General features: G+C 42.6%; 1 protein-coding gene across 1 annotated transcript in view; it reads left to right on the top strand.

Annotated features, from left to right (window-relative positions):
* The first annotated feature begins 3,259 nt into the window (after positions 1-3,259).
* The window catches only part of LOC129814179 (fatty acid CoA ligase Acsl3-like), a 29,928-nt gene continuing 14,299 nt past the window's right edge, over positions 3,260-18,888 (top strand). Inside the window, exons 1-5 of the mRNA XM_055867075.1 lie at positions 3,260-3,474; positions 12,594-13,145; positions 17,727-17,904; positions 18,065-18,174; positions 18,680-18,818. Coding sequence (XP_055723050.1) covers positions 12,783-13,145; positions 17,727-17,904; positions 18,065-18,174; positions 18,680-18,818 — 790 coding nt within the window. The 5' untranslated portion in view covers positions 3,260-3,474; positions 12,594-12,782. The remainder of the gene's footprint in view (positions 3,475-12,593; positions 13,146-17,726; positions 17,905-18,064; positions 18,175-18,679; positions 18,819-18,888) is intronic.

Raw genomic sequence — 18,888 nt, 5'->3', positions numbered from 1 at the left:
TCCAGACGAGCTTCAACGCCATACAACACCCCTTCCGTGGCCTCCAACTGCTTTTAAATGCTAGTGAAGCTAATGCATGCTCTTCAACCGATTGCTGCCCGCACCCTCCCGCCCGACTAGCATCACTATTCTGGACGGTTCTGACTTAGAATATGTGGACAACTACAAATACCTAGGTGTCTGGTTAGACTGTAAACTCTCCTTCCAGACTCACATCAAACATCTCCAATCCAAATTTAAATCTAGAATTAGCTTCCTATTTTGCAACAAAGCATCCTTCACTCATGCTGCCAAACATACCCTCGTAAAACTGACCATCCTACCAATCCTCGACTTCGGCGATATCATTTACAAAATAGCCTCCAACACCCTACTCAATAAATTGGATGCAGTCTATCACAGTGCCATATACTACCCACCACTGCGACCTGTACGCTCTCGTTGGCTGGCCCTCGCTTCATACTCGTCGCCAAACCCACTGGCTCCAGGTCATCTACAAGACCCTGCTAGGTAAAGTCCCCCCTTATCTCAGCTCGCTGGTCACCATAGCAGCACCCACCTGTAGCACGTGCTCCAGCAGGTATATCTCTCTGGTCACCCCCAAAGCCAATTCCTCCTTTGGCCGCCTCTCCTTCCGGTTCTCTGCTGCCAATGACTGGAACGAACTACAAAAATCTCTGAAACTGGAAACACTTATCTCCCTCACTAGCTTTAAGCACCAGCTGTCAGAGCAGCTCACAGATTATTGCACCTGTACATAGCCCATCTATAATTTAGCCCAAACAACTACCTCTACCCCTTATTTATTTATTTTGCTCCTTTGCACCCCATTATTTCTATTTCTACTTTGCACATTCTTCCACTGTAAATCTACCATTCCAGTGTTTTACTTGCTATATTGTATGTACTTCGCCACCATGGCCTTTTTTTGCCTTTACTTCCCTTATCTCACCTCATTTGCTCACATTGTATATAGACTTATTTTTCTACTGTATTATTGACTGTATGTTTGTTTTACTCCATGTGTAACTCTGTGTTGTTGTATGTGTCGAACTGCTTTGCTTTATCTTGGCCAGGTCGCAATTGTAAATGAGAACTTGTTCTCAACTTGCCTACCTGGTTAAATAAAGGTGAACTTATATATATATATTTTTAAATCTCTACTTGCACATCATCATCTGCACATCTATCAGTCCAGTGTTAATGCTGAATTGTAATTATTTTGCCTCTATGGCCTATTTATTGCCTACCTCCTTACTCTTCTACATTTGCACACACTGTACATAGATTTTTCTATTTTTTTTCTATTGTGTTATTGACCGTGTAACTCTGTGTTGTTGTTTTTGTCGCACTGCTTTCCTTTATTTTGGCCAGGTCGCAGTTGTAAATGAGAACTTGTTCTCAACTGTCCTACCTGGTTAAATAAAGGTGAAATTAAACATTTAAAAATTAAATGATTGTCCAGCTGTTAGGATGTTGGGTTGATTTATAGATCATTGTGCTGGCCTTGCTCTGGTGGGCTGACCCCCGTGAAGTTGACTCTTCGGCCATCAGATTTGCCACCAATGCTCCTTATAGGACACATCACTGCATTCTATACTCCTCTGTAAACTGGTCATCTCTGTATACCCGTCGCAAGACCCACTGGTTGATGCTTATTTATAAAACCTTCTTAGGCCTCATTCCCCTCTATCTAAGATACCTACTGCAGCCCTCATCGTCCACATATAACACCCGTTCTGCCAGTCACCTTCTGTTAAAGGGCCTCAAATCACACACATCCCTGGGTCGCTCGTCTTTTCAGTTCGCTGCAGCTAATGACTGGAACAAACTGCAAAAACACTCAAACTGGACTGTTTTAACTCCATCTCTTCATTCAAAGACTCAATCATGGACACTCTTACTGATAGTTGTGGCTGATCGCGTGATGTATTGTTGTCTCTACCTTCATGCCCTTTGTGCTGTTGTCTGTGCCCAATAATGTTTGTACCATGTTTTGTGCTGCTACCATGTTGTACTGCTGCCATATTGTGTTGCTACCATGTTGTTCTCATGTTGTGTTGCTTCCATGCTGTGTTTTCATTTGTTGCTGCCATGCTATGTTGTTGTCTTAGGTCTCTCTTTATGTAATGTTGTGGTGTCTGTCTTGTCGTGATGTGTGTTTTGTCCTATATTTTAATTGTATTTTTAACCCCAGCCCCTATCCCCGAGGGAGGCCTTTTGCCTTCTGGTAGGACGTCATTCTAAATAAGAATTTGTTCTTAACTGACTTGCCTAGTTAAATAAAGGTACAACAAATATATATAAGTTGGACATCATCATCGGCACATTCGGCAGGGGCTCTTTAAAAAATAATAATTTTAGTTCGTAATTAAAAAAATATATATATTTCTCATTCCTTTTTTTTTGTATTTATAATACAGATCAACAACTTACAGTGCTACATCATACAAAACAGAACGCAGGTATTAACAAGAAAATACTAAAACATACAAAACATATCAATGAAATAATAAAAGAATAAACAATTCTAGTGCAATTGTAATCACTCTGAAAAAATATCATTATAATGATTCAGGAAAATGTTATTCTTGTTGTTATTCACTAGGGATAATGTTTGAATAAGATAGTTAAATTCAATCAAAAATATGTGCAAATTTGGTATAGAATTTTGGACATTTTGTTTGTGTATAAAGTCTTTGGCAACAAGAATTTTAAAAATCACAATCATTTCAATGGTCTTGTTATCATTGCAATAGTAACATATTATATCCTTCATGTCAAAAACATGGGTAGTGTTCATAATGGTAAATAAGTATTCTGCAAGGTTTTCCCAAAATTCTGACACAAACTTACATTCAAAGAACAAGTGAGACAGATTCTCACCTTCTTTTTCACAGAAAACACAGATATCATCAATAGCCACAAATTTGGACAACATAGAATTACATGGATATATCTTATGTAAAATTTTAAAGTGCACTTCCTTAAATTTGTTTGGTATAAAATATTTGTAAGGCCTTAACCATGCATTTTTCTAGACAATGTCAGCAATAAGCATGTTCCAGAAAATGTTTCCTCTTGGTGTAAGTTGGTTTTGTGAATGGAGAAGTTGTCTTAAATATTTATTACAACAAGATTCTCAAGCCTTCCAAACTAGGCAGGAGCTCTTCCTCTGACCGCCAGTAACCCTGTTGACGTCACAGCTACCTCAAGCACGCGCCACCTTCAGCGGTCCAATCGCAGGCAAGCGGACTGCCTTGACAACGTTTTGTTTCCCCATCACTTCCGGGCTGATAACAAGGGCCGTTGATGCCCTCAGATTTTCATTAAAATATCTTAGTTTAATAAATACATTGGCGCCATAGCTGTGATGTTTTGGGAGTGATATGGTCACAAAGCCTACAAATGAGGTTGGTGTATTGACGAAATTCTTCCAAGAGACGCGGGAATAGCGGATGATGAAGAGGTGAGGTTGCATTGTCTGGGCTCTCGATTCTTGCAGATGTGCTGCGATGTTAGCTAACGTTAGCTGGCTAGCAATTCTATTTAGTTGCTTGCTACCAGTAGCTCTCTCGACGGATAATCCAATTTTATTTGGTGTAATTGAAATGAGACTCAATAGGTCACTTGCTAGTGTCGGCTTGCTTTTGTCGAAACGTTTTTAAATTTTATTTTTTATTAGTTAGCTGTGTGTCATCCACATCTGTAATGCCGGGCTGTTGATGCTAACGTTAGATATATTTCATAGGCGCTTTCCTTTCTGGCTACGTTAGTAAGCTAGTTCACTACGGTAGTTAACGTTAGCTTACTGTGGTGTTGACTAAAGGGTTTCATCATGGCATTTTGAGAGTGTTGATCTCCCCCATTTATATCACGTTTTATTACACGTTATCAGAATCTGGGTAACTGTTAGTTACCTAACTATTTGGTTTGTTTGTTATATTTTTAGTTAGTTAGTGAACGTTAACTATGTACCTGTAGCATATTTAGTTAGCATAGCCTATTTTTTGCATGGATATGGAACAATTGTTCATCCAACAATGTGGTAACGTTATTGTCTTTTGGCCTGTCAAACTATCTAGCATTATAGACCCTGCTAAGTAGGGCTAACTGTCCTCACCATACTGGTAACGTTGTTCAAACAACTGCGTCATGGCAACAGACAATCACAAATGTCACCTGACACATGTCTGGAGAGGAGCCTGTGGTGTTTCCTTTCTGGGAGATGGTGTGTGCTGTGCAGATACCAATGACAACTAGAATATAATGATGGTGAGAAGGCCATAGATGGAGTGAAACCTTTCAGATAGGAGATGATGACAGATTTAGAGTCTCGTGGGTATGGGCTGACTGAACCAGTTCAGGATGTAGGGTGGTCAGGTGTTTTGATTTGATTAACTTATGTCAGTATGCCAATACTGCTATGGCACCACATTAGGCATCATTCACGTCTTGTTAGTTACAAATATCTTAACTGTTGTGCAAACTGTGTTTGTTATGACACTGGTGGACAGAGTGGTGGATTCCTCCAGATGATTTAACAACACACATTCTCTCTATCTCTCTCTGCGTGTGTCTGTTTCAAGGACTCTAGGAATGTTGTCTTTTCTTTACTTTGGGGTCAAGTGGAAGTAGAGTTTACACAGCAGAGCATGTCTTCTGGGTGATTGAGAGTTCTGTTTTCCAGAACCAGACTTGACCTAGACTATCCCTAACAATAACGGAACAACAACGACTCATTTGTTTACAATTACAGGAGTAGAACTAGCTATATGTTTACTGTGCTGTTAGGCCTACATTTTAGTTTCATAGTTCCCGTTCAGCCATGTGGTCTTCGAGCCGTTATTACTTTGCGCCATGACTTATTTAAGTGGAGACTCAGAGTAGCCTAAAACTTGACTGGGAGATCTTTTGAGGTGTGTCCTTAAGCATTTATTAGCCTGTCCTCTCTACCATAGAGGCTGGACCTGTATTTCTGGTCTTGTTTGTCAAAGCCTTTGATGAAGAGCTGTGAGACTTTGCATTAGTGGCTGTACTAGTTTAGACTAGTCTGACTTGGTGACCTCTGTGGGTCATTCCTCCTCAAAAGAGGATTTTGACACTCACCATCTCAGATTTCTGAAATTGTTTTTGTAGTTAGTAACAGATACGATTAGCATTCCAGAAACAACATTTTCTTGAAATATAATTTGATCTCTGAGAAATTAAGATAATTGATTGCACCCAAATTGGCAATTTGAATTTATAGGTTTCAGATAATATTCATATATGAAATATAATACCCAACATCCGATTTACACAAGTTCTTCCTACCAATGAATATACAAAAATCTAAAGCCACTCACGGTTCCTGCACACCGCATGCAAGTCCCACCCAACAACCAGTTCCCAGTTCTCTATGTTTGACAAGTAGTATGAAACTGTGGCTTGGAGTATTGCTTCTCTATACTGTTTAATGTATTCTCTGTGAATCTGGTGATGTTTTTTCCCCCTTTTCAGAGAAATTAGTAATTCAAGTCGCTTGCATTATTTGCCATAAAGTAGTGTGAAAGTACAAGGTTTTGACCACTAGATGCAGCTGTTCCTGCTATACCGCAACACTATTTTATCGATTGTGCTAGTCTCTTGTGTTTATTTAATTGATCACAACATTTCCTTTGGGACTTTGGGTAGAAAACCAATGGATTTGTCTCATTATGAAAATTAATGTTGTGGTCATACTCACAATTCAAGCCAGCAATTCAGTTTGTCCTAATAGCAACCTAATGCATCAAAACAACTCTCCTTGAGTAGTCCAACAAGTGTCTGTTCTCTAATGGCTATCCCTATGCAATTTTCATACAAAGACTTTTCCTGGAAGCCCAAGACTTTGATGGTGAAATGCGTTTGGGACTTCATTGTTGTGACAACCCTAATAAAATAATTCATTGCATGGCAGTCTTATGTTTGTCAATAAAGTTATTAGGAAACAACTCTATGTATCTGTGTCAGTCACCCATGGTGTTGGGTTGGGTTTAATTCACACTACTTTCCAGAGTGGCGCATCTCAGTGAAAGATGCGTCACTACAGACACTGGTTTAATTCCAGACTGTATCACAACCGGCCATGATTGGGGGTCCCATATGGCGGCGCACAATTGGTCCAGCATCGTCCGGGTTAGGGTTTGGTAGGGTTAGGCTGTAATTGTAAATAAGAGTTTGTTCTTAACTGACTTGCCTAGTTAAATAAAGGCTAACTTAAAAATACATTTAAAAATAACATTACAAAACACTATACAGTGTGTGTTTGGAACTATTACCATTGAAGACCATTTGAGACCATAACATTGAAACCATTAGAACAGCTTTAGCCTAGTGGTTTGCCTGTTCACCAAGAATGGTCTAACAGTAACTAATCCAGATGTTTTTTGAAGGAAATAAACCACACACAAAGGGGCTGTTTCCTGGACACAGATTTAGCATAAAAGAAGGACAAACTGATTTGCTTTCACAGAGGACTGGCTTGAATTGTGAGGATGGCCACACAATTTATTTTTGTCACGGGCCAAATCTATTGGTTTTCTACCCAAAGTTACAATGGAAATGGTGTGATCTGTTTAATAAACACGACACCAGCTAAATGGATAAAAGAGTGTGGCTGTATGGCAGAAACAGCTGCATCTAGTGGTCAAAACCTGGGACTTTCACACTACTTTATGGTAAAGGATGCAAGCAACTTCAATAACTATTGTCTATGAACAGGAGGAAAAAACTTCACTGAGAATACATTACATAGGATGAAGAAACATTATCCGAGCCGCAGCTCCATACTACTTGTTAGACATAGAGAACTGATACTGTATACTGGTTGTTGGGGTGGGTTTGGCATGGACAATTTGGGTGCAATCAATTAGCTTAATTTCTCAAGAGATAAAATTATATTTTAACAAAATAATGTTGCCGTAATGCTGATCTTATCTGTTTCTAACTAAAAAAACGATTTCAGAACAATCTGAGATGGTGGGTGTCATGGTTTGCTGAAATGACATGGAACAAACCTGTGTCAGTTGGTCGGTGTCAAAGTCATAGGCTGCAAGTTTTGAAGTCAAGAATGCATGACCATTGATCAGAGTACAGTATGAGTTCTCCTTTAAAAGGTCATGATGTCTAGCTTCCCACACAACCTAGAAAAATGTTTTCAGAGAAGTGTGTGTGAGACTGGGCGATTCTACTTCCCTATGCTCAACTAGGCCTATAGTCTCCCTTGAGATCAATTCATTTCTTTGGAGCAAAATCTATTGGGAGGAAATCTAGATCAAGTCTTGCCTGCAGTTATTATCAGGATAGTAACAAAGCTCAGTCTCAATTTGTTATCTATAACCCAATCCTAGTTGTGAATAGGGCTGTTGCGGGAACATATTACCGCCACACCGGCAGTCATGGGTCATGACCGCAGTAAAATGCCATGTGACTGAGTCACGGTAATACCCTTTTATGCACTCTGGACATGCTTTGCTAGTACCCAACTTGCTAACTACCATCAGGTCCTAATGGTCTGGTATTCAGGGATCTATTGTTCCTCCATCAGGTCCTAATCGCCTGGTACTCAGGTCTCTATTGTCCCTCCATCAGATCCTAATGGCCTGGTACTCAGGTCTCTATTGTCCCTCCATCAGGTCCTAATGGACTGGTTTTCAGGGCTCTATTGTCCCTCCATCAGGTCCTAATGGCCTGGTACTCAGGGCTCTATTGTTCCTCCATCAGGTCCTAATGGCCTGGTAGTCAGGGCTCTATTGTTCCTCCATCAGGTCCTAATGGCCTGGTTCTCAGGGCTCTATTGTTCCTCCATCAGGTCCTAATGGCCTGGTTCTCAGGGCTCTATTGTTCCTCCATCAGGTCCTAATGGCCTGGTACTCAGGGCTCTATTGTTCCTCCATCAGGTCCTAATGGCCTGGTTCTCGGGGCTCGAGAGCATGCTCTTCAAACAGGAATATCACCTGTCGGGGCAGTGAGAGCATGCTCTTCAAACAGGAATATCACTTGTCGGGGCAGTGAGAGCATGCTCTTCAAACAGGAATATCACCTGTCGGGCAGTGAGAGCATGCTCTTCAAACAGGAATATCACCTGTCGGTGTAGCGAGAGCATGCTCTTCAAACAGGAATATCACCTGTCGGGGCAGTGAGAGCATGCTCTTCAAACCGGAATATCACCTGTCGGGGCAGTGAGAGCATGCTCTTCAAACAGGAATATCACCTGTCGGGGCAGCGAGAGCATGCTCTTCAAACAGGAATATCACCTGTCGGGGCAGTGAGAGCATGCTCTTCAAACAGGAATATCACCTGTCGGGGCAGTGAGAGCATGCTCTTCAAACAGGAATATCACCTGTCGGGGCAGTGAGAGCATGCTCTTCAAACAGGAATATCACCTGTCGGGGCAGTGAGAGCATGCTCTTCAAACAGGAATATCACCTGTCGGGGCAGTGAAAGCATGCTCTTCAAACAGGAATATCACCTGTCGGGGCAGTGAGAGCATGCTCTTCAAACAGGAATATCACCTGTCGGGGCAGTGAGAGCATGCTCTTCAAACAGGAATATCACCTGTCGGGCAGTGAGAGCATGCTCTTCAAACAGGAATATCACCTGTCGGGGCAGTGAGAGCATGCTCTTCAAACAGGAATATCACCTGTCGGGGCAGTGAGAGCATGTTCTTCAAATAGGAATATCACCTGTCGGGCAGTGAGAGCATGCTCTTCAAACAGGAATATCACCTGTCGGGCAGTGAGAGCATGCTCTTCAAATAGGAATATCACCTGTCGGGCAGTGAGAGCATGCTCTTCAAACAGGAATATCACTTGTCGGGGCAGTGAGAGCATGCTCTTCAAACAGGAATATCACTTGTCGGGGCAGTGAGAGCATGCTCTTCAAACAGGAATATCACCTGTCGGGCAGTGAGAGCATGCTCTTCAAACAGGAATATCACCTGTCGGGCAGTGAGAGCATGCTCTTCAAACAGGAATATCACTTGTCGGGGCAGTGAGAGCATGCTCTTCAAACAGGAATATCACCTGTCGGGCAGTGAGAGCATGCTCTTCAAACAGGAATATCACCTGTCGGGCAGTGAGACCATGCTCTTCAAACAGGGGTTGATGTGAGGAGTGAAGTAAGTGTTATTTATTTCTCAGCTGCTCATATTAAGCACATGCTCCGCTATAAAACCCAAGTAGCATCATTGGAAAACAGACCGGCGTGAAAGCGTGCGGCCTCCATTCGCTATTGGATTACGTACAGATGACATGTATTTTTTCCCCTGCCTCGTTTCCAGCCCATTCGATAATGGCCCATTCTCTATCAAAACACATTTGACATATTAGTAAAGACAAGATTAAATTGAGAATAGTCTGATGGGTGAAAACGAAGGAGCACAAGCATTTTTTGCTACTTTTTCAAATCATCAATAGTCTATAGTCGCACCATGCAGCCTATATACAGTGCCTTCGGAAATTATTCAGACCCCTTCACTTTTCCACATTTTGTTACGTTACAGCCTTATTCTAAAATGGGTTGAGTCATTTTTCCCCCCTCATCAATCTACACACAATACCCAATAATGACAAAACAAAAACAGGTTTTTAACAGGTTAACTGAAATATCTAATTTACATAAGTATTCAGACCCTTTGCTCAGTACTTTGTTGAAGCTCCTTTGGCAGCAATTACGCCTGAATGTACCACGTTCATCTGTACAAACAATAGTACGCAAGTATAAGCACCATGGGACGGCGCAGCCGTCATACTGCTCAGGAAGGAGACGTGTTCTGTCTCCTAGAGATGAACGTACTTTGGTGCGAAAAGTGCAAATCAATCCCAGAACAACAGCAAAGGACCTCGTGAAGATGCTGGAGGAAACAGGTACAAAAGTATCTATATCCACAGTAAAACAAGTCCTATATCGACATAACCTGAAAGGCCGCTCAGCAAGGAAGAAGCCACTGCTCCAAAACCGCCATAATAAAGCCAGACTACGGTTTGCAACTGCACATGGGGACAAAGCTCGTACTTTTGGAGAAATGTCCTCTGGTCTGATGAAACAAAAATGGAACTGTTTGGCCATAATAACCATCGTTATGTTCGGAGGAAAAAGGGGGATGATTGCAAGCCGAAGGACACCATCTCAACCGTGAAGCACAGGGGTGGCAGCATCATGTTGTGGGGTGCTTTGCTGCAGGAGGGACTGGTGCACTTCACAAAATAGATGGAATCATGAGGATGTAAAATGATGTGGATATATTGAAGCAACATCTCAAGAAATCAGTCAGTAGGTTAAAGCTTGGTCGCTAATGGGTCTTTCAAATGGACAATGACCCCATGCATACTTCCAAAGTTGTGGCAAAATGGCTTAAGGACAACAAAGTCAAGGTATTGGAGTGGCCATCACGAAGCCCTGACCTCAATCCTAAAGACAATTTGTGGGCAGAACTGAAAAAGCGTGTGTGAGCAAGGAGGCCTACAAACCTGACTCAGTTACATCAGCTCTGTCAGGAGGAATGGGCCAAAATTCACCCAACTTATTGTGGGAAGCTTTTGGAAGGCTCCCCAAAACGTTTGACCCAAGTTAAACAATTTAAAGGCAATGCTACCAAATACTAATTGAGTGAACTTCTGACCCACTGGGAATGTGATGAAATAAATAAAAGCTGAATTAAATCATTCTCTCTACTATTATTCTGACATTTCACATTCTTAAAATAAAGTGGTGATCCTAACTGACCTAAGACATGGAATTTCTACTAGGATTAAATGTCAGGAATTGTGAAAAACTTGAGTTTAAATGTATTTGGCCATGGTGTATGTAAACTTCCGACTTTAAGTGTACGTAGCACAAATTGCTTGCTAGCTAGATAGCTAAGCTAACTACCTTGCTGGCTAGATCGCTAACTACCTTGCTGGCTAGCTAGCCAGTTACCGTTAGCTAAGTGAGAATGTGATGAGGACAGGGCAAGCTACTCACCTTCAGACCACCATGCCTACTCTCTCTCTCTCATATTGTTACCTAGGGCTGAATGATGTTCAATGAGCAGCATGTAGAGCGCCCTCTTCTGGCAACCGTTGAACATTTCTAATAATGACAGCAAATCAGCAGATGTATTTGTTTATTCTATGTATGTAATATCAGTACTTTATCTGCGTAAAAAAGACCGATACAGATATTTCTGTGAAAGGCTGATGTCGGCCGACAAACAAAGATATTTGTACTCCAAGGAGGTGGGGGTGGTGGATGGGTTAAATTTAAAAAATAAATAAAACATGTCTTTACTGATTACAGTTTTGTTTATGAATTACTAAGTGATTAAAATGCATCACTGTTACCAAATCGGTGACCGAAAAATCTGTGACAGAATGACTTCAATTGAATTGGCTACAATGGGAAATCATAGTAGTCCCAACCCACAGTTGCAGTGTAGCGCAGTACAGTAGAGTACATTACAGTAGAACACAGAATAGTATAGTAAAGAAAAGTAGAGCACACGTATAGAGTACAGTATAATGTAATATACTCTACTGTACTGAACCATACTCTGCTTTTCTTTACTCTACTGTACTATATTGCAGGGATTGCGTTAACGCAGAATTTAGCGTTTTTCAAGCAGAACCCCCCCCCAGAAAAACTTGTTGCCTTCTGAGAACGCAGGTGTATTGACCAAGAGAGATTACATTTCAAGTTCCAACTTTTTAGATTTAAATAGACTCGTTCCAAAACGTCTCATCCATCCTCCAGACCACTCGCTCTCTGCCTGTCTGTGGGGGATGGTGTGGGAGATGAGGAAGTAAGAGATTAAGAGCACATTTTACGTTGACAATTTTATGTGGCCGTTTTCACACTAGTTTGTTTGCTAATGTTCGAAGCAGTGTTCGATTTTTTTGTTACATTGTGGTTACATCGAAGAATGAAATAAAATAAAAAATCTTATTTATAATGATTTATTCAGATGAGTGTCGCGAGCTTGTCATTTTTCCTACGCACTTATAGCATTTGTTTTTCAACAAAGTTGAGTACTTGCATATTGAGGCTATATTATCGTTCAGATGAATGATTATTGAATGTGATTATAATAACACTATGTTTTCACATAGCACCCTCTTGAACTGACCCGGATTTTCCTGCACTCTAGAACACTGAGTGGACCCATGTATTTATTGTCCACTTGTTTAATTAGAGGGCAGGTGAATCTATTAAAATGCAGCTTTTTGGCGGGTCTGTGTTTTGAAAATGCAGACTTTTGAATGCTAACGCGACCCCTGGTGTGTTTTAATTATTATTTAAAAAATGACATAGTGGTGCAGCCCAATCCACAAGGGGGCGCAGCGGCCCTCTTACGTTCTTTCGAGAGAATCCTGGTCTGATGGAGATTACACTGCTTGCCTATTTTGACTATTATTCCAAGGAGATTAGAGCCATGTAGCCTAAATTCGTTGTTGGGTGGTCTAACAAAGTGGTACATTACTAATGTGTTTCATTTTTTAAAATGCATTTGCGCTGTCTATCCCTCCCTCCCTCTCTGCTATGCCTGTCTTCATCTCTAAAGTGTTTTCTGTTCTCTCAATACAGGTGAGCTGACTCTGAAACCAAGCTGTCTGTCAGTCCATCCATCAAGCGGATCTATCAGAGGAACCACCTGTGCATGAGAAGGAACACAATCAGTTTTCAAAAGAAGTGTTGGGGTGTATCCCTCACACTTCCTGCTCCACCCACCCACCTCAACTCAGACTCCACCCAGTGACCCTTGACCCCTGACATCCAAGATGAAACTAAAAGAGGACATGAACCCACTGCTGCTGCAGGTCTTCCGCTCGGTTGTCTGGGTCTACTCTGTCATCACCTTCCTGCCCTGGTACCTGCTCTCGGGCGCTGGAGCCAACCTAGACCGGGCGCGGCGGGTCAAGGCACGGTCAGTGAGCGGTCGCCCGGCGGGCCCTTACCGGGCGACCAACCATGAGGATGGTAGCCAGCAGAAGCTGGTGTCTTCCTTGCACCCAGGAGTGGACACCCTGGACAAGGTGATGGAGCATGGAGCAGCCAGGTTCCCAGAGAGGAACTGCCTGGGCACGAGAGAGGTGCTGAGCGAGGAGGACGAGCTCCAACCCAACGGGAAGGTCTTCAAGAAGGTGAGGAAGAGGGAGAAAAGTGGATTTAATTATCTTTCTTCATACAGTGCCTTTGGAAAGTATTCAGACCCCTTGACCTTTTCCACATTTTGTTACGTTACAGCCTTATTTTAAAAGGGATGAAATAAATAAAAATCCTCAGCAATCTACACACAATAACCCATTTCTTAAAAATAAAAAACAGAAATACCTTATTTATATAAGTATTTAGACCCTTTGCTATGAGACTTGAAATTGAGCTCAGGTGCATCCTGTTCCATTGATCATCGTTGAGATGTTTCTACCACTTGATTGGAGTCCACCTGTGGTCAATTCAATTGATTTGACATGATTTGGAAAGTCACACACCTGTCTCTATGTAAGGTCCCACAGTTAACAGTGCATGTCAGAGCAAAAACCAAGCCATTAGGTCGAAGGAATTGTCCGTAGAGCTCAAAGACAGCATTGTGTCGAAGCATAGATCTGGGGAAGGTTACCTAAAAATGTCTGCAGCATTGAAGGTCCCAAGAACACAGTTACCTCCATCATTCTTAAATGAAAGACGTTTGGAACCACCAAGACTCTTCCTAGAGCTGGCCGCCCAGCCAAACTGAGCAATCAGGGGAGAACGGCATTGGTCAGGGAGTTGACCAAGAACCCGATGGTCACTCTGACAGAGCTCTAAAGTTCCTCTCTGGAGATGGGAGAACCTTCCAGAAGGACAACCATCTCTGCAGCACTCCACCAATCAGGGCTTTACGGTAGAGTGGCCAGATGGAAGCCACTCCTCAGTAAAAGCCACATGACAGCCCGCTTGGAGTTTGCCAAAAGGCACCTAAAGTCTCTCAGACCACGAGAAACAAGATTCTCTGGTCTGATGAAACCAAGATTGAACTATTTTGGCCTGAATGCCAAATGTCACGTCTGGAGGGAACCTGGCACCATCCCTACGGTGAAGTATGGTAGTGGCAGCATCAGGCTGTGGGGATGTTTTTCAGCTGCAGGGACTGGGAGACTAGTCAAAACAATTTAATCCATTTTAGAATAAGGCTGTAACGTAACAAAATGTGGAAAAAGTCAAGTGGTCTGAATACTTTCCAAAGGCACTGTATAATTTGTTTACGTTGTGTATGAGAAAGGCCTCTTTGCTATGGTTGCAGTAGGAGGACATTAGATGGCACTGTCTAACCCTGTTTGAAGGCAGCTTGTTTTTATAGGTAATTCTGGGGTAATACTGTCGTACAAGGAGACCTACCAGACATCGGTGTGTGTGACAGTTTAGTGGTGCATACTTCTAGTATTAACAATGTTATTTTTAGTTTTTGGGGTCAGCTATGAAACTAGCAGACAGATGAGTCTATAAAATATCACTAATTGCATAATTTCTGATCCCCTTTTTTTTGCCTCTACCATCGCCTACCCTGGTTGGAGGACCTGGTGGAAAAACATTACAATTTAAAATATGCTGTGCCTTCAGAAAGTATTCACACCACTTGACTTCATCCACATTTTGTTGTGTTACAGCCTGACTACTATATTTTTGTCACTGGTCTTCACAAATACGGCTGACCTCAGTTAGTCGATTATTCAGTCAATAGGCTGTTGGCCGACCGAGATTTCTTTTCAGTTTTTTTATGGTGCACAAGACACCCGCCTGTTTCTCACCTGCCTCAGTGGACTAATCCATTGCGGAGGCCATGGGGATGGCACAATCCATCACTCTTAAGATGCTACTGAAATTGTGTATGGTTATATTATGTATGAATAATGATGCAACACTAATAAATATAATATTATTTGATAACAAATGCGCCTCTCCCACATTGAATAGCGGTTGCTGTCCGCGGCTCTGAAACATATTCTTCAGTGCCCCGTTGAATTGGCGCCTTTCCCTATATGTTGCTTTGTGCACAATAGCAAAGTTATCCAGCATATTGGTGTTGAGAACAATGCGACGGAGGCAGCAGCGGTGTGAGGAGACGAGAAAACAACCCTTGCCTTAATTGTCTAAGAAAATTAAGGAGAGAGGAAACCCCAATCTAATTAGGTATATAATCAATAGCCTAACGGTTTAATGTGCCTGGCTTTATAAATCATCCGTATATACATCATATATATACTAAAGTATGTGGACAGCCCTTCAAATAGTGGATTCGGCTATTTCAGCCACACTCATTGCTGACATGTGTATAAAATCGAGCACACAGTCATGCAATCTCCATAGACAAACATTGGCAGTAGAATGGCCTTACTGAAGAGCTCAGTGACTTTCAACGTGACATCGTCATAGGATGCCACCTTTCCAACAAGTCAGTTTGTCATATTTTTGCCCTGCTTGTGCTGCCCCTGTTAACTGTAAGTGCTGTTATTGTGAAGTGGAAACGTCTAGGATCAACAACGGCTCAGCCGTAAAGTGGTAGGCCATACAAGCTCACAGAGCGGTACCGGCGAGTGCTGAAGCGCGTAGCGAATAAAAATCTGTTCTCGGTTGCAACACTAACTACCGAGTTCCAAACTGCCTCTGGAAACAACGTCAGCACAATAACTGTTCGTCGGGAGCTTCATGAAATGGGTTTCCATGGCCGAGCAGCGGCACACAAGCCTAAGATCATCATTCACAATGCCAACCGTCGGCTGGAAGCTTGCCGCCATTGGACTCTGGAGTGATGAATCACGCATCACCATCTGGCAGTTCGAAGACAAATCTGGGTTTGGCGGATGCCAGGAGAACGCTACCTGCCCCAATGCACAGTGCCAACTGTAAAGTTTGGTGGAGGAGGAATAATGGCCTGGGGCGGTTTTGAATTGTTCTGGCTAGGCCCCTTAGTTCCAGTGAAGGGAAATCCTAACACTACAGCGTACAATGACGTTCTAGACGATTTCAGCAATGCCCCTGTGCACAAAGCAAGGTCCATACAGAAATGGTTTGTCAAGATTGGTGTGGAAGAACTTGCATTGCTTGCTGTTTGGAGTTTTCGGCTGGGTTTCTGTACAGCACTTTGAGATATCAGTTGATGTAAGAAGGGCTATATAAATACATTTGATTTGATTTGACTAGCTTCACCGATCCCTGACCTCAACCCCATCGAACACCTTTGGGATGAATTCGAACGCAGACTGCGAGCCAGGCCTAATCGCCCAACATCAGTGCTCAACCTCACTAATGCTCTTGTGGCTAAATGGAAGCAAGTCCCCCCCCCAAGCCATCTTCCAACATCTAGTGAAAAGCCTTCCCAGAAGAGTGTAGAGGTCGACCGATTAATCGGAATGGTCGATTCGTTTTTGCAACCTTCCGGTTACTAGTCCAACGCTCTAACCACCTGCCTTCCATTGACGTCCACGAGGTGCCTGCATGGCAGGCTGACTACCTGTTACGCGAGGGCAGCAAGAAGCCAAGGTAAGTTGCTAGCAAGCATTAAACTTATAAAAAACAATCAATCTTAACATAATCACTAGTTAACTACACATGGTTGATGATATTACTCGTTTATCTAGCGTGTCCTGCGTTGCATATAATCGATGCTGTGCCTGTTCATTTCTCATTGAATCACAGCCTACTTCGCCAAACGGGTGATGATTTAACAAGCGCATTTGCGAAAAAAGCACTGTCGAAAAAAGCACATTGCACCAATGTACCTAACCATAAACATCAACGCCTTTCTTTAAAATCAATACACAAGTATATATTTTTAAACCTGCATATTTAGTTAATATTGCCTGCTAACATGAATTTCTTATAACTAGGGAAATTGTCACTTCTTGCGTTCCGTGCAAGCAGTCAGGGTATATGCAGCAGTTTGGGCCGCCTGGCTCATTGCGAACTGTGTGAAGTCCATTTATTCCTAACAAAGACCGTAATTAATTTGCCAGAATTGTACATAATGATGACATAACATTGAAGGTTGTACAATGTAACAGCAATTTTTAGACTTAGGGAAACATTATAACCATGTGTCACGTGAAGACGGCAAGAGTTGAGGGAATAGGGAATGAGGGATTTTGGCAACATAACTTTTCAGTCAGAGAATCAAGTAAGGAACCAAATGGCTGTAATGATGGTGCAGCTTCAGCACGGACAGCTCGATAAACACTTGCTGTGGTGCTTGTTCACTGCTGCAGGGAGGAGAGAGAGCGACAACATTACTCAGTCACACAGGCACTCGCTGTCATTCAAAATAAAATGTAACACCGCGTGGCCATCGGTTTTCCTCTTGAGTCATTAGTGTGTCTTAATTATTTAATCAAACAGTGTGACTAAAGCATCAGACAAGCTTATTCAAACACATAGGTGGTGTCTATGGAAAGATCCATGTATTTAAAATGTAGACCAATAGACAGGTAGTCGGGGACAGCCCTGCGCTGTCTACATATAGCCTCTTCCTATTTGTACTAGACTCCAAGATCAAATCAACCAATCCTTCTAATCTTAATTCCACCCCTCAGATGTCCACAGCCTACCAATCTGTCCCAATATATTACCAGTGAGTGTGTGTGGGTTTGAAGGTGATCCTGGGGGGGTATAAATGGATGTCGTACGAGGAGGCCTACCAAGCAGCAGTATATTAGTGTTTAGTTAAGTGTATATGGTTGTGTTATCTCTAGGTGATCCTGGGGGAGTATCAGTGGATGTCGTATGAGGAGACCTACCAGGCAGCAGTGTGTTTTGGCAGTGGGCTGGCCGCGCTGGGCCAGAGGCCTCAGTGTAACATCGCCATCTTCTGTGAGACCAGGGCTGAGTGGATGATAGCAGCACAGGCCTGCTTCATATACAACTTCCCATGTGAGTGTTTATGTTAGACAGTAGCACACACACTATAGCAATACACACACTATAGCAGCACACACACTATAGCAACACACACACTATAGCAACAAACACTATAGCAACACGCCGCACACACACAATGAATCTCTAACTCCAGTCTGTGTCATTCTGCCAGTGGTGACGTTGTACTCCACTCTGGGCGGAGCGGCCATTGCCCACGGTCTGAACGAGACTGAGATCACCCACATCATCACCAGCAAAGACCTGCTACACAGCCGTCTCAAGGTAGGCTCTGCTCGCCTTGTCCTGATCACTTCCTGCAATGCCATATGAGACAGTACACACTCCAGCCAGGTAATACAAGCCAGGTAATACAATTTTCCCACATTTTAAATAGTCTTGCATATATATTTATATATATGTTTATATATGTTTATTTATATATATGTTTATTTATATATACATATTATTTATTTATTTAAAAGCATGACTACATTTTGAATAGTTTTCACCCATAAATATGCATTGGAACACTTGCCCACTTGCATTACAGTCCTTGAGCAGACAGTCTAATTAAGTGTTGACATTCAGTGTGTTAGAGGGGATCCGTTTGTACAAGGCAATGCGTAGAATTGCTAGTCTTAATGGCATAATGAGCCGTTATTTGGAATGTGAGATGATTTGTAGATCATAGACTACATTGATTCTAAGCAGTCCAACTGCAATCTCCAGTCAATAGCTACATTCTCTCCCCCTCTCTCCTCCCTCTCCTCCTGCCATCTCCTCCCAGGACATTCTGTTGGAGGTGCCTCGGCTGCAGCACATCATCGTGGTGGACAGTAAGCCAACCAGTTGGCCCGGCTTCCCCCGTGGCATCATGGTCCACAACATGGACGCCGTGCAAGAGCTGGGCTCCAGACCCGACAACAGTAAGGAGGGAGAGCGTGGGTGTGTGTGTGTGAGGGGTGTGTGTGTGTGTGTTTGGGTCTACGTGTTGTC

The sequence above is a fragment of the Salvelinus fontinalis genome, chromosome 17 (assembly GCF_029448725.1).
Source record: "Salvelinus fontinalis isolate EN_2023a chromosome 17, ASM2944872v1, whole genome shotgun sequence".
NCBI lineage: Eukaryota > Metazoa > Chordata > Actinopteri > Salmoniformes > Salmonidae > Salvelinus > Salvelinus fontinalis.
Note: the sequence above shows the minus strand (reverse complement) of the source record. Positions and strands in the feature narration are given on the sequence as shown.